This window comes from Dromiciops gliroides, chromosome 2, assembly GCF_019393635.1.
Source record: "Dromiciops gliroides isolate mDroGli1 chromosome 2, mDroGli1.pri, whole genome shotgun sequence".
Lineage (NCBI taxonomy): Eukaryota > Metazoa > Chordata > Mammalia > Microbiotheria > Microbiotheriidae > Dromiciops > Dromiciops gliroides.
The window spans coordinates 554,199,588-554,215,953 of NC_057862.1; the positions used below are offsets into that span (position 1 = coordinate 554,199,588).

Genomic DNA, 16,366 nt, shown 5'->3' on the forward strand with positions numbered 1-16,366 from the left:
GGATGAGATAAAGATGAAATAATACTTGATCCAATAATTAATAGTAATGGAATTTGAGTAGGGAAGTGACATAGTAAAAAATCCAAACAACCCTACAGTTTAGGAAAATCATTTTGAAAGCTGTGTGTAAGATGGGTTAGAGACGGAGAGTCAGGGAAACCATTAAGGAAGCTGTTGCAACAATCTGAGAGTATTAATGGCCTCAACTAGTATAAGTAAATAAGAAGAGATAGGAGAAATAGTGTTGTTAGAAATGAAAAGTTTTGACACCCGGTTGTACATGTGAGGTGAGGGTAAACAAGCAATCAAGGATAATGCCAAGGTTATTAACCTGGTTGATTAGAAGAATGAGTGTAGTCTTAATGGAAATAGGAGAATTCAGAAAAGGAGTAAGTTTGGGAGAAAAGTTAATGAGTTTTGTTTTGGGAATGTTCAGTTTGAGATGCCTGTGGGACATAGTATTTAGAATGTCTAATAGGGAGTGATATTGAACTAGAGATTAAGGGAGAGATTAGGGATGGTGATGTAGATCTGGTAGTTTTCTTTGCAAAGAGATGATAATTAAACCCATAGGAGCTAATAAAGGTACCAAGTGAAAGAGTGTTCAGAGAGAAGGGAACAAATCTCAGGACAGAACTTTTTGTATATACCCATAGTTACAGAGCATGATGTAGATGATAATCCAGAAAAAGAGATTTACAAGGAATGGTCACAGAGGTAGGATCACCAAGAGAGTAGTGTCAAAAGTCAGGAGAGAATAATTACTTAAGAAAAGAGAGTAATAAACTGTGCAAAATACTTCAGGGTTCTTAAAAAGGATGAAAATTGAAAAAAGGCCATTTGCTGTGTCAACAAAGAGATCATTAGTAACTCTGAAGGGAGAGGCTTTTCAATTGAGTCGAGGAGTTAAGGGTAATACTGTGAACCCAAGAGACTGTGTGGACAATGGTGCCCTCAGCAGAATTAGGGATATTTGGAAAAATGGTAGTTTAACAAAATAATAATAATAATAATAATGTAATGACATGTCCATTCATGCCTTCTCATCCACTGCCACTCAGTCTTTCCCTAAACGAAACCTATGTTAGAGACAGAATGGGGAGGAATGGAAGTGTTAGGAAAGACATGAGGCAAGAATGATGGTTTTAATTGCAGTGGCAAGAGTAACTTTGTCTTTTTTATTTTCTTAGAGGAAATACAAGAATAGAAGAGGCTTGTGAAATGTATACGAGGGCTGCAAATATGTTCAAGATGGCCAAAAATTGGAGTGGTATGTATGGACTTTTTTTTTTTAAGGGAGGAAGTCAGTATTTTCAGAGCAAGATATGACACACTAGGGGCAGCTAGGTAGTGCAGTGGATAGAGCACCAGCCCTGGATTCAGGGTTCAAATTCGGCCTCAGACACTTAACACTTACTAGCTGTGTGACCCTGGGCAAGTCACATAACCCTGATTGCCTCACCCCCCCCCCAAAAAAAGATATGACACACTGTTCTGTTCTATTTAGAGAAAAGGACTGTATGTCCACCTAAATTCCACAAATTTAAGTGTCATGAAAGTACATAGATGGTATTGTCATGTACAAGTATGACAACCAAAGACCTATCCTAATAAAGTAATAAACCTAAGCAAAAAGTAACCTAGTTTAATTTTTTAAGGCCTGGAAACTGCAGCTACTTTGCTTTCTCCAAACCATTTAAATACAGTGGGCATTCAGTAAATGTTAACTGATAGTATAATAATACATATTAAGTTAAGAAAACAATAACCATTGTCATAATTGCATTCACATTGTATCAGAAAAGGATAAGAAGAGAGATCATTAAAGTATTTTGAAATACTTTTAAGAAATTTAAACATATATGTTACTAATTAAAAGAATGTCCAATTACTTTCTGTGAACCAGATGGCAATGGTCTCTAATCACTGTAGTTTCCCATTAGGACAAGGATTTCTTTGGGAATTATAACACTGGTAAAGTTGATTAGATATAAACCTCAATCATAATTTTTTTTCTTAAACCAATCTTTCATTGACAGAGTTTCAAAAATAGTAAAGTTAATAAAAATCAACTTTCATTTCATTTGTCAAAAATGAGTTATTCTTTTTGAGTGAATGACTATTTTTCTAAGCTAGTTTTAGAGGAAAATAGTGGTAGGGAGCCCTCATTTTTCCCTTCTGTTCCCTTCATGTCTTCATATTAAGGGGAGATAGGTGTTGTTTTTTGGTTTTTTTTTTTTGATGAGGCAGTTGGGGTTAAGTGACTTGCCCAGAGTCACACAGCTAGTAATTGTTCAGTGTCTGAGGCTGGATTTGAACTCAGGTCCTCCTGAATCCAGGGCCAGTGCTCTGTCTACTGTGCCATCTAGCTGCCCTGGGTTTTTTTTTAAAGTAGAAACAAAATAGTTCCTATTTTTGAGCAAGATGCTACTGTGACTTTTTCTTAAACATAGTTTACCCTGAATTATATTACACCATCAAATTTTAAGAAGGCTTTTAGATTCAGTACACATATTCTTTGTACTTTGTTTTCCTGTACTTTCAAATCATGGATATATGTGAAAGCAAAGTATTTAATTTGTCCGCAGAATTAATTTTATTTTCTAAATCTGAAACTTATAAATTTTTTAACTTAAATTACTAACGTTAGACCCACATTACATATATTATGTGTCCAAATTAGTGATTACAATGTTCATTTAACCTAACTTTTTAAAAATCTGTTTTATTTCTTGTAATTCCCTCTATCCCCTGTTTTTATTTGTTTGTTTGTTTGTTTGTTTATTTATTTTTGCAGGGCACTGAGGGTTAAGTGACTTGCCCAGGGTCATACAGCCAGTAAGTGTCAAGTGTCTGAGGCCGGATTTGAATTCAGGTCCTCCTGAATCCAGGGCCAGTGCTTTATCCACTGCACCACCTAGCTGCCCCCCATTTAATCTAACTTCTGATACTTTTTGGACACTGAGAGCTAGACACTGAGATTGTGTGTGTGTGTGTGTGCGCGCGCGCGTGCACGTGCACTTACGTACTCTCTCATTTATAATATTAATGTATCATGAACCTGAAAAGATCATACCATGTTGAGAGAAAATAAAGTTCAATTGTTTTAAAGCCTATATTTATTTATATTTAAAGAAATTAGATAAGCTGATTAACTGCAAGTTCCATATGTGCCTCTGACTTCAAAATTTTAGATAGATGTTACTTGGCATTATATAGTAATGGTTACAAATAATAAACACAATTTAGTAAATCTTTTTTTTAAGGTAGAAAGGCAAATATACACAATTTAGAGTCAATATATTACTGGTTTTTGGAGAAACAGAAAGATGGAAAAATCCCAGATGTTGGGTTGTATTTAGACGTCTATAATTGAACATATTACTCATAGTTTGAGAACATTCTGTAGGTGTTTGTCATTAGTGCTTGAAATTGTATAAGTTCTTTTATTTGAATGTTTTTCTTTGTTATCCTTAATGTGAGAGTCTATTTTAGATATAAATTTGGTGGCCAATTATTAACAATATAAGGAAGTTTAAAATGCAACGTTCTCAAAAGAACCAGATATTTTTCTTTTGCATTCCCATATAACACATATCTAAACAATTCAGGTACACTTTTAATTGTTCCTTGTCATTGTTTTCTAATATGCACAACTTTCATGATATTTTCCACCCCTTGGTAGGAAATGCTTTTGTTAACTCTTATATGTAAGATTTCTATCTTACTCATCCTCCCAGACCAATTGCAAATCTCACCTTTTCTTTCCTAGAAGTTTCTGTTTCCTAGAATTTCTCCTTTTTGGTGTCCCATAGCACTTGTGTGATATTGTTATTACATGTTGGGGCACATGTAATTATGTCCTTCCTTGTTCTCTTCTAGTGTCATGTATTATGAGCCCTATCACCTCTGTTGTAGTCATAAAATCATCTTAAAAAATAATACCTCTTGAGGATAGGAATTGTAAATATATTGTAGTACTTTTACATCTTCCCTAATGCCTGGACTTTCTACATTATTTTTTTAAAATTAAGTTGAGGATGGTTCCAGGGGACTCATGATGGAAAATGCTCTCCAAATCCAGAAAAAAGGAGAATTGTTGAATCTGGATGCAGATTGAACCATACTATTTCTATTGTTTTTGTTGTTTTTCTTTTTTTAGGTTTTTCCTTTTTGCTCTGATTCTTCTCTCATTACACGACTAATGCAGAAATATGTTCAATGTGATTGTATATATATATAACCTATATCAGATTAATTGCTGTCTTTGGGAGTGAGGAGGGAGGGAGAAAAATTTGAAACAAGAAATCTTATAAAAACAAATGTTGAAAACTATCTCTGCATGTAACTGGAAAATAATAAAATATTTATATGGGAAAAAAAATAAGTTGAGGGGGCAGCTAGGTGGCGCAGTGGGATAAAGCACTGGCCCTGAATTCAGGAGGACCTGAGTTCAAATCCATCCTCAGACACTTGACATTTACTAGCTGTGTAACCTTGGGAAGTCACTTAACCCTCATTGCCCTGCCCCCCCTCCAAAAAAAGTTGAAGTCGAGCTATATTGGGTACTAAATTTTTTAATGAAGTTTTTACTTGTGAGCTGCCATACTTAAAGGGACAGGGCCTTCAAAACTATAAAAATTCTTGCAGATGTACCCTGTATGGCATCCAACAAACAATATATTTTAGGTTTACATTATAATGCATTAGGTTTTATAGTAATCATAAGATTATAGATGTAGAACTGGAAGACCTTAGAAGTTCCCTCACCTCTTCTCTCCCTGCCCCCCCCTTTTTTTACAGACAATAAACATGAGAACAGAGAAGGTTACTTTCCCCGTTCATAAGAAAATGACCGAACTTGGATTCAAATCCATATCTGACTCCAAATTAAGTGTTCTTTCTACCATATCATACCAACTAACATTTTTATAGTATTTTAAAGTTAATAATGCACTTTACATGCATTATTTCATTTTGTTGCTTGATCCTTACAACAACTACATGAAATTTTTTATAATCAAACCCACTATAACATTCAATGTAGGTGGTGTGTTCTTCTGAGACCCACCTCACTTGCCTTCTGTTCCAGTTCTTCTATTCAATGATTTCTTTTATATCTCAGAATATTGCCTCTTGAGACATGGAGAAATCTTGGCTTTCCCTTTCTAGTCATTTATGCATATTTCTCACCATGATAACATCCCTTTACTCCAGCTACCAATGTTCCTATAGAATTAACAGCCCCACTAAAACATTGTTTTTGTTTCACTTAACATTTTTTTTGGGGAGGGGGAATCAGGTAATTTAGGCAGGGTGTATTTTATTCTTGAAACTGTTTGTTCCTGACTCGGGATACTATGTTTCAGTGAAATTCTGATTTAAAAAACAAAATTAGATCAGGGTGCTGAAGATTATACTTTGATGCAACTCTAGACTTCTGGGTCTAGTAGACCTAGAGAAATATTACTTTTTTTGTTCTAGCTGCAGGAAATGCATTTTGTCAGGCTGCCAAGCTCCATATGCAGCTACAGAGCAAACATGATTCTGCTACAAGTTTTGTGGATGCGGGAAATGCTTACAAAAAGGCTGATCCACAAGGTAAGATCCAGAATACTATGTACTCAACAATATCTGCTTAACTCTGGTAAATGTTCACATATTTTCTGATCTTTTATTTAGGTAGAACATCAGTAAAGTCTTTTATAGGCTAGTAGAATATTTTATGTTGATCCTTTTAAGAAAAAGGAAATACTGTAACCTAATTTAGAATATTTGAGTTGTTTTTCAAAGTTTGGGTTTAGAAGACTCTTATACAAGTATTTGGAAAGGAGCATATGGACAAAGAGTAAATGATTTTGACTGTGTAGTTGTGAACATAGTTGCTGCAGCTATTTGTATCTATTTGTGATATTGATTGTGTATGTGCTTTTTATGTTCTTACTGTCTTTTTATAGAAGCTTTAGTCTATTTACATTTATATAGGTCGCTGGTTTGGGGCTTTAACTCCACCCTAAAATTATCCTCTCTTCTAGGGGACTATATTTTATCTGAGATTGAAATATATTTTAAAGTTCATTTGTAACTCTTATAGAATTCCTCCAAGTTATAGAATGAGGTTGTGAAGTGGCAGAATGAAGACATATCAAAATGTTGATTTATATTGAGCTAGTAATCAATTAAAGCCTTTAGATATTTTTGGAACAATGTATGATTCATATAGTTTATCAGTTTTGAAAAGGATTTTTCATGATATTTTGATTTTTCTATTTGATGTACATAGTGAAAATTTTTTAAATGAATATGCTTTTAAAATAAGAAAGGCCTTTGTAAAAGTTACTGTCTTTACATAAATGCACTTGACAAAAAGAATATTAGTTACTATTACTCTCAGTTCTTCCTTCTCTTAGCATGTAATACTAGTAATGATACCAATAACTTTGTCTTATAAGATTCTTTAACATTTTCATAGTGCTTTTAATGGGTGTAATTTCCTTTACTTTTCTAGAGCATTGCTTTCCAAACTGTTTTCCACATGAAATAACTACAAATCAAATATTAAATAAGAAAGAATTTGTACAGGGTATGCCAAAAGCTTTAATAACACATATACCATGCATGTGTGTACCTACACATGTGTACGTGTATAGATATATTCCTAGAGTATACATATACAAACACATACATATATACATACTTATGTGTGTGCTCCCTATGCAATTTAAGGTATCTATTACATGTAGCATTTTTTGAAATTTCATTTATGCTTAATTTCCTTCATTTTTCTTCAAAACCTCTCTGATTCTAGTTTTCCCTTTTGTATGGAATAGCCCCTACTATGTTCTCTAGACCAGCTTTTATGCATTCCATCAATATACCTGAAGTAAAAAAAAATCATTGCCAAATTAGTTTGTGAACCTATCTAGTGTTTCACTCAGAAGTGTTCACTTTTAGAATTTTGAATAAACTAGGAGCCTAGGATGGAGTTAACCTTTTAGCTTTAGTATAGTTTATGGTGCTGAACTATTTTTATGCCATGGTAGAGTTTTCTGATAACCTTTATTAGTGAAGTTGTATATTTTAAAAGCATATTTCCATAGCTTTTTATGTAGATATGTTTAATAAAATAATAGTCATGTCCTTTCTTGGGCATGCTGGAAAATGTTGGTTTGACTTTCCTAAGGAATTTCATCAAAATTTTTTTAATTGAGCTGCAAGAAGAATAGAACTTGTAACACTGGCTTTTCTTGTATCTCAGTGGCAATCTTTCATTCTACTCTGCTTATGGTTTTAAATTATAACTGGCCTAAGTTAATATTAATGAACCCATGCTTTTGTTTTCTTTACGATGCAGTCTTTCATCTGGATGGAATCCTCATTTAAAGGTTATAAGTAAATAAGCCAAATACCGCTAGCACAAGCTATAATTTCCTAATTTACATTGTAGCGGCTGGGAACAAAGCCAGGCTGTTACAACTGGACTTTTGCATGATTGTGTTTGCTTTTTACTAACTTCCCTGTCACTTTCCATCCCCAAATTATACCTAATTAGTATTCTAATAAGAGCCATGAAGAAAATTTCGCTTTAACCTTATTTGACTGAATGGATTTCTCATTGTTTTTCTTAAATGCCTACGCTTCAGAGGCTATCAACTGCTTAAATGCAGCCATCGATATTTACACAGACATGGTAAGAAATTGCATTGCTTGAGCGGCTGTGGGTGGAATCAATGAGATGTCTTGGAGTAATATTCTTTTTTCACTTTTTCCCAAACTGATTGGGTAGAAAACAAATTAATGTGATAGAAGAACCTTTTTTGTTCTTTCTTTTTGTTCCCAGGGAAGATTTACAATCGCAGCCAAGCATCACATTACTATTGCTGAGATATATGAAACTGAGCTGGTAGATATTGAAAAGGTAAGTTTGCAGTGACTTTTCTTGCAGAATTTTGATCTAAAGAATGGTAGATAAGAGTAATCTTTTTTAAAAGAGAGCATTTTACGAGCCAGTTAAAATTTTATTAAAGGAAGCCAGCAGTCTTCAAGCTGACTTAACATTTTGGTGATAACTAATTATTTGTTCTTCACTATGTCTTTCACTGATCACTGCTACAGTGTCCCATTATCTTCTTTTTCTTTTCTTTTCTTTTTTTTTTTTTTAGTGAGGCAATTGGGGTTAAGTGACTTGCCCAGGGTCACACAGCTTGTAAGTGTTAAGTGTCTGAGGCTGGATTTGAACTCAGATACTCCTGAATCCAAGGCCGGTGCTCTATCCACTGTGCCACCTAGCTGCCCCATCCCATTATCTTCTAATGTAAAGTCATCTAAATGATAATTTATTGAATTTAAACCTATAGTCTGTCAAGAATCTCTTGCAACTCATTTTATTAGTGAAAGTTAAAAGTGTTGCAAAAGGATCCTAAATGTAGGTGACTAGATTATCATTGTATCTGTTTTTAATTGGAAACCCCGGAAAGAAAGAGCTTTTTATCTTACTGACTTCTATCTTAATAACTCTTTTTTTAAGAAGGTAGCATAAAGTTGGGGCATAAAGCCATGTTCCAGGAGGTACCTGATAATGGGACATTCAGACCCGGAATTAACTACTCCATTAATGGTTCTATGAACATGGAAAAGCAGAGTTTAGGAGCCAAGAGGTGCTGCTTTGAATGATAGCTAGGTTGTAAACTCTATTCTAGCTGTTGCTGAAAATGCCATTTTAGTCTAGGTAGCCCTTTGAATATGAGAACAATATTAGGGCTCAATGTAACCTTCAGAGCTAATCAAAGAGAAAACTACTTCATTTTACTTCAATGTTCTTTATTAAACAACATGATCTTCACACTGGAAGACTATAGAAGCAATATGGTTAAGAGGAAGTTGAGATCTGTAAGGGAATACTTTAACTGTTCAAAATTTTTTCTAATCTTCAGGTCTAGATGATTCATATCTGATGTTTATACATTTTCACATATAAGAATTTGATAAAGAATCATTGTCTTTGAGAAATAATAGTGAATGAGAAAGTTGCCAGAAGATGAGTAGATATTGTTTCTGGATTTCAGATAGGGAGGCGACAGTAGATTGCAGAAACTAAAAATAAGCAAAATTCTAGAACAAGTTATTAAGTATGTTTTGTGAGCACTCTCAAAATCATTATCACTAGAAACTATCTTGAATTCACTAAAAACCAGTCATGTTAAACGAACCTAACTTCTTTTCTTGGTAGAGTTTTTCTAGATAAGTAGATCAAGTGATTGTTACAGATACTGGATATTTAGTCTCACTGTCAGAAAGGCATTTGACAAAAATAAATAAATATAGATAGATAAATAGATAGATAGATAGATAGATGGATGGATGGATGGATGGATAGACAGATAAATGGCATTGACAAAATCCATCTTTATATTTTTGTGTACATGTTAGAGAGATACTGCCTAAATTATATTGTGATTAAGCAATGCTGACTACAAATCATTGCTAGGCTAGAGGGAGATCTCCTGTGGTGTGCCACAGTACTCTACCTGTGGTAACATTCTGTTTCACATCTTTATCAGTAATTTGGGGGAATATATAGAAGGCATGTTTATCCGATTTGTGAGTGACATGTAACTTGAAGAGAGCTAATACATTGACAGGATTCAAAAAGATCATAACACTGGAAAGATGTCAGAATTAACATGGTGAAATTTTATAAGGATAAATGCGGTCTTACCCTTGGATTTGGAATAATCAATTATGAGAGATTGGGAATATATTTGACAACGCTTTATGTGAAAAAAATTTAGAGGCTTTAATTGAATCCTGGCTCATATGAATCAATGTTTTGATTTGTCTTCAAAAAGCTAATTCAGTTTTTTACTACCCTAATAGAAGAGTAAATTAAGAATGATTGTAGGGGCAGCTAGGTGGTGCAGTGGATACAGCACCGTCCCTGGAGTCAGGAGTACCTGAGTTCAAATCCGGCCTCAGACACTTAACACTTACTAGCTGTGTGACCCTGAGCAAGTCACTTAACCCCAATTGCCTCACTTAAAAAAAAAAAAAAAAGAATGATTGTAGAACTATTGATTTGAATATTCACTGTCAACATTGGCATAGCCTGCTATAGGATGGGCAAGATATTAGAAATCAAATATATAGAGTCATGGAATGAAGTCAAGATATATTCCAAATACAGTTAAGAGGAAACATCACAGAGAGATGGCATCGGGACAGTAGAGTAATGGGCAAAAGGCAGATATCCTGGATGGGGAAAAGGTCATGGGGTCAGGAGAATTTATTCACATGCAGAGGTCTAGAGAGCCAGTTGGTACCAGCTAGTGTAGAGGTACAGCAATGACTAGAAATAGGTCTCAAAGGAACCGGGGTACTGGACTCAGATACCGGAACATCAGACATGCAGTTTTGAAATTTAAGTACAAGATAGGGACTTGCTTGTAAGAAATAAGGCAAGAGGTTAGTTCTTAGAACTGGACCATAGGATTACAGTAGAACCAGCATGAAGACAATATTAATGAGCCACTGACCACAACAAGAACCAAGTATTTGCATGCCCTAAGCAAGTTTTGAAAATTATGCTCTTGGTGTTCCTGTTCACCAGAACTGGAATCAGGTTAGCCAAATTTACTTATCACAAAATATTTTTGTACCTTGGAAGTTGAAATCTTTAGACATTAAATATATGCATTTATTTAAAAGTATGACACATCTTCCCATGTGTTTTAATCTAGGTAGCTAACTACTTTGCTCATGGTGTTTCTTGAATACCTGCTTCTCCTATCTGACCATTCTTTCCCTGTCTTCTTTGCTGTATTTTTATCTAAGTTATACCTGCTAATTGTGCATACCTCACAGGGCTCTGTTCAGGGCCCCTCTCCTCTTCTCCCTCTATACTGTTTTACCTGGTAATTTCTTTAGCTCCTCTGGATTCAATTACCATCTCTAATGCTAATGATTCTCAAATTGATTTATTCTTTCCTCTCCTGGATGCCAGTCTCATATATCCAGCTGCTTATGGAATTCTCAAACTTGGATGCCCTGTAATCATCTCAAATTCAACCTATCCAAAATTGAACTGATTATTTTTCACGTCAAACCCCTCTATCTTCTAAATTACCTAATACTGTCCAAGGTACCTAGTCACCCCATCTCACAATCAAGGTGTTATCCCTAACTCCTTACTCTCATCTTCCATATCAAGTCTGTTTCCAAGTCTTGTTGATTTTACCTTCATGATTTCTCTTATATATTCCTGTTTCTTTCCTGGCACCATCTCCATTCCAGTGCAAGACCTCATCACCACTCACCTGCCTAGGCTATTGCAATAACCTGCAGGTTGGTCTTCTTGCCTCAAATGTCTCTCCTTCCTAGTCCATTCTCCATTTAGCTGTCAAATTGATCTTTCTAAAACACAAGTTCGACCATGTCACCCCCCTCTTCAGTAAGTTCCCATGACTCCCTGTTGCCTCATGGATGAAGTGCAAAATCCTCGTTTTAGGTTTTAAGTCCTTTTATAATCTAGCCCTTTTCTACCTTTCTTTATACACTTGACTCTCCTTCATGTACTCTACAGTCTAGTTATGCTGGTGGTCTTGCTATTACTCACACACGACAACCCATTTCCTCTATACACTTTGACTGGTGGTCCTTTGTCAATGAGAAAAGGAAATAAACTAGATTAGGTGACAGAGAAGAGGCATCATAGTAGATAGCAGAGCCCCATATCTAGGTTAAGACAAAAGGTGTACAGCTCAAGATGCTTTGAGTATCTTTCCCAACACAACTGTGCCTTCTTGACTTCCTCCTTCCTACCATATTGTGAGGCCTGTACCCTAAGTGTGCATATTAATTGCACTTCATTAGAAATTTGGGCTTGCATTTATCAAAGGTCAGTTAGTCAGGGACAGCTAGGTGGCACAGTGGATAGAGCACCAGCTTTGGATTCAGGAGGACCTGAGTTCAAATCCGGCCTCAGACACTTAACACTTACTAGCTGTGTGACCTTGGGCAAGAGTCACTTAACTCCAATTGCCTCACCAAAAAAATAAAAATAAAAGGTCAGTTAGTCAACAAGCATTTATTAAGTGTCAGCTATATGCCAGGCACTGTGCTAAGCACTGGGTATGCAAAAAAAAAGACAAAAGACAGTCCCTATTGTGCTCATGGAGCTCCCAGTCAAAAAAATCATGTACAAACAAGCAAGATATAAACACAATCAAATGAAGATAACCAATAGAGCAAAGGCACTAGAATTAAGGAAGACTGGGAAAGACTTCATGACTGACCTTGAAGAAAGCTAAGGAAGCCAGAGGAGATAGAAATGAGAAGGAAGAAAATTCCAGGCATGGGCACCAGCAGGTGAAATGCAGTGGAGATCAAGAGTGTCACTGCATCTTAGAGTATGTTGGGGTGAGGAAGGTTTAAGAACCCTGTAAAGCTAGGATGGGGCCAGGTATTTTTTATATATACTTATCAATTTCATAAATTTTACAACTACAGTGAAAACTCACTAGAACATTGTTCTGTTTAATAGGAATTGAAACAATTGGATTTATTGATTTCTTGTTTGTCTTTATCACACTTGCATTGGGGTCTTAAAATTCCAAACAGAAATCATTATGACCATTTTCATTTGTAAGGCTTAGAACTTGAAGAGGGTCTTAGACATCAGCATCCCCCTCATTTTTTACAGATGAGGAAAGTGAGGTATAGAGTTGTTAAGGGCTAAAATTCTAGCTAAACTGTCTAAAATATCTAATGAGTGGTCGCCAATAAATTATAAGCTTTAGCAAGAGTTAGACTTTTAAGCATTTATTAAGGAGAATAAGAATTTGATAAAGAGAGAGAGAAAGGCCTAGATTTCTATCTATTAAAGGGAGAGCACATTTCTAGCTCCCTTCTCCACCAGAGTCCCGAGGAAAGAGTGCGAGACTGAGCGCCAGTCTCTTCTTTCCTCCTCCCACTAGCCCGCGTCACTTCCTGACGCCAAAGAAAAGACTCCTGGTCTTGCCCTCAAAGATCTTCGCTTCATGGGCAGAACTCTTCTACAGTAAGTCTCCAGCAGGTGGCGTCATTCCAATCGTTACAGTCCCCCCTGTTGTTCCTCAAGAAACAAAATGTTTCCTTGACGGAATAGTAAAAACAATATAATAACTATTGCTAACTAATAATATGTGAACAACAATATAGAATAGGAAGAGAGGAAAGTTTTGTCCAGAGGGGCGATTTTTTTTTTGTCCTCATGAACCGACGCTTTGACATTAGTCTTGCAAAGGGAGGGCCTCTGCAGAGAATACATGTTACAGATGGTGTATATTATAACAGAAAGAGAAAAAAAACAACAAAAACAACAAATCAAAACTGTTCATTTAAAGTCTCTGAAAGTCTTTTCTTAGATGTCCTCTAGGTGTAGTCGTGGAATGGAAGTCTTTTCAGGGGTTGAGGTGTGGATGCTGGTAATCAGCCAGGAAAACTTCCTACAAAATTGAGCTTAACACAACTTTAAAATAGCTTTGTCAATAATCAAATCAAACAATGAAAGTTCTCAAAAACATGTCTAAGGGAATACAGAATCTTAGTTGTTAACACGTGAAACATACAATAAAACAAAAATTGAACCATTCTTTAAAATTATATTATTATTATAGTCCCCCCTTATGGAGAGTAATTGAGAAGACAATTGCTGCGATATTAATTTTTAAAAATAATTTTTATCTTTGTTTCATCACTTTTTGCATCATCTGCCTAATTATCCTCATGCCATTATGAGAAATTAGAAAATCTAATATAATTGGTAACAGGTGTCAAGGCCAAATTCAACACTGTTATTTATCATGACACCTGAGATAATTATGGGGGTTACCATAAAAGAACAGAGAAATGATGGGATATGAGCATTCCCACACTTGAGCAATATGTACTGTCAATGCAGTATGCCAGGCTTAAAATAGGTGGATGGAATATATGTCCAGGCCACCAAACATATTGGAGGAAACTGAGTCAGACTTAATCAGATGCATGGGATTGAGATGTCCATGGCATCAGGCATATAGGAGGGAGCATAGAAGCCAGGTATAGAAGTGAGATGGGTGGGATCAATACTTCCAGCCATCTGTACAATATTGTGGGGAAAAAGAGAATAAAATATTAAACCAAGAGAATCCAACCTCAACATTTGTCAAAAGCCGTTCCCTCGGCCATACCTTGACTTCATGCATGTCTCCCCTCATGTGACAATTCAGCGTCTGCTCTTGCATGTATTCCTCTTGTGATTGGATGGCATCTTGGCCAACTGGCATCTGATAACTCAGAATAAAGGCAATTAATGTCTTAAATGATAAGTTCCCATAATCCAAGTCTCATATGGATTTAAAAATTGAGGATAATAAATGATTGCAAAAAATGCGAATACATCTTGACTCAGAACACAATATATAATTATGCAACAATTTCAAATAATACCCCTTTTTTTTACTTAGTATACAATTACTTTTGTGAAAAATCAGAACATATTTAAATACAAGTTAAAGCACAACAGAATCTCAAAGAAAACTTTTTTTTTTTGAAAAAAGAAAACTTTTACAAACGTTCCCCTCTTTTTTTTTTTTTGGAATATGCTTATCAAAAATAATACTTCTAGAATCAATTTACACTTGCCATGGCAACCAATTTGCCAAGGAAATGCTTTAAAGAGTTTGATCAAATAATCAGTTGAGAAAAAATAACAGAAACAAACAACTCAGAATATGGGAGCACAATACTCCTAGAATTAACACTGTATTATGAAATCAAAACCATCTTGCAATGTTTCAAAATTAGATAGACAAATGAATAGAAAAAAATACACATGGAACAATAAAAGACAATGAAATTCAAACTAAGGAAGTCTAAATGAATGTGAACTTAATATTAATAAGAGTATTATAAAATATAAACTTGATCACATGACTATAAAAAGCTTTTACAAATATTCTCCTTGTTTTAAAAACTAAGTATAAAACACAATCTCAAAAGCCTGAAAATCTCTATGAAAATAAACCCATACCATTAATTTCAAAATGTAGATGTAATAGCATAGAAATCCTATGTAACCTCTGAACTGATACTATTAATACTCTGAGTGAATTCAGAACACTTTTGATTCCGGTATCTAAAATCCCCAATACTCATATCAATACCTGCTGCTTACTTCTACATTTCTGTACAATATATACCCTTCCATGGCAAAAGAAGCGGAGTCTTGGACTATGTTGATGATTGTCATTCTCATTCAGCTTAAGTTTTTCTTCTTTAACCCCTCTATATTGTCTGTCAGTCTTTTCACCATATAAATGCTTTATAAGATTACTAATTAAAGACAAAAGCAGGTTAGCAAAATTAGGAACAAAACGAGCATATCTGGAATTTAAAGGGTTTTCTAAGGTTGTCTCAGAAGCACAGCCAGGCTGGGGAAGGGCTGAGCCTGAAGCTGCAAATGTAGTTAGAGAAAGTTGAGCATGCGCATCAGATCTCTGGACTTCCCAGGCAGGGGAAGCAATGGGCTTGGCCATGGGGGGAGTAGAGGGTGGAGTCTGGAGAGGAGGGGAGGGACCAGCGTAATTTGAATCAGACTTGATTTTGAACTCAGGCCTGGATTCCTCTTCCCCCACTTTGCCTCTAAGTGTTAGGGGATTAAAAGCTTCTAGAGGGTGGGTCTTTGCCTCCAGGCATGCAAAATTAGAGCAACAATTAGTGTTAGAACTGGGAAAAGCTGCAGGAATCTCTTCAGGTTTCTCTGAAAAAGCATGGTTGGGAGAGGGGGAGATATTTCCTTGTGTGAGTACTTGCTGGCTCTTCTAACAAAAATAAAAAGAAAAATAGAAAATCCACAAAAACAAAGCATTAACATGATCTTATCTCCCATTTGTCTGGTTAAACAGACTAAAATCAAAAATAGGGTAATTAGGGAGTTTAAAAGGTCCATTTGAAAAAATTTAAAGGGAAAACACAGCCAGTACGCCAGTACTTAGCAGTTAAAGGGAGAGGGTAGGGGAAATTTCTTACCCAACCAGAAGATCAGAAGACTGAGGTTTAGCTTTCCTCTTCGTGGTCAGCCATCTGTTAAGGGCTAAAATTCTAGCTAAACTGTCTAAAATATCTAATGAGTGGTCGCCAATAAATTATAAGCTTTAGCAAGAGTTAGACTTTTAAGCATTTATTAAGGAGAATAAGAATTTGATAAAGAGAGAGAGAAAGGCCTAGATTTCTATCTATTAAAGGGAGAGCGCATTTCTAGCTCCCTTCTCCACCAGTCCCGAGGAAAGAGTGCGAGACTGAGCGCCAGTCTCTTCTTTCCTCCTCCCACTAGCCCGCGTCACTTCCT

General features: G+C 35.5%; 1 protein-coding gene across 2 annotated transcripts in view; it reads left to right on the forward strand.

Moving 5' to 3' along the window:
* Positions 1-16,366, forward strand: part of NAPB (NSF attachment protein beta) — a 59,446-nt gene that overhangs the window by 25,645 nt on the left and 17,435 nt on the right. Inside the window, exons 2-5 of one of the 2 annotated variants that reach the window (XM_043988516.1) lie at positions 1,191-1,270; positions 5,485-5,601; positions 7,644-7,690; positions 7,841-7,918. In XM_043988516.1, coding sequence (XP_043844451.1) covers positions 1,191-1,270; positions 5,485-5,601; positions 7,644-7,690; positions 7,841-7,918 — 322 coding nt within the window. Of the gene's footprint in view, positions 1-1,190; positions 1,271-5,484; positions 5,602-7,643; positions 7,691-7,840; positions 7,919-16,366 lie in introns of those variants that run through there. The other variant, XM_043988517.1, reaches the window with a different exon arrangement.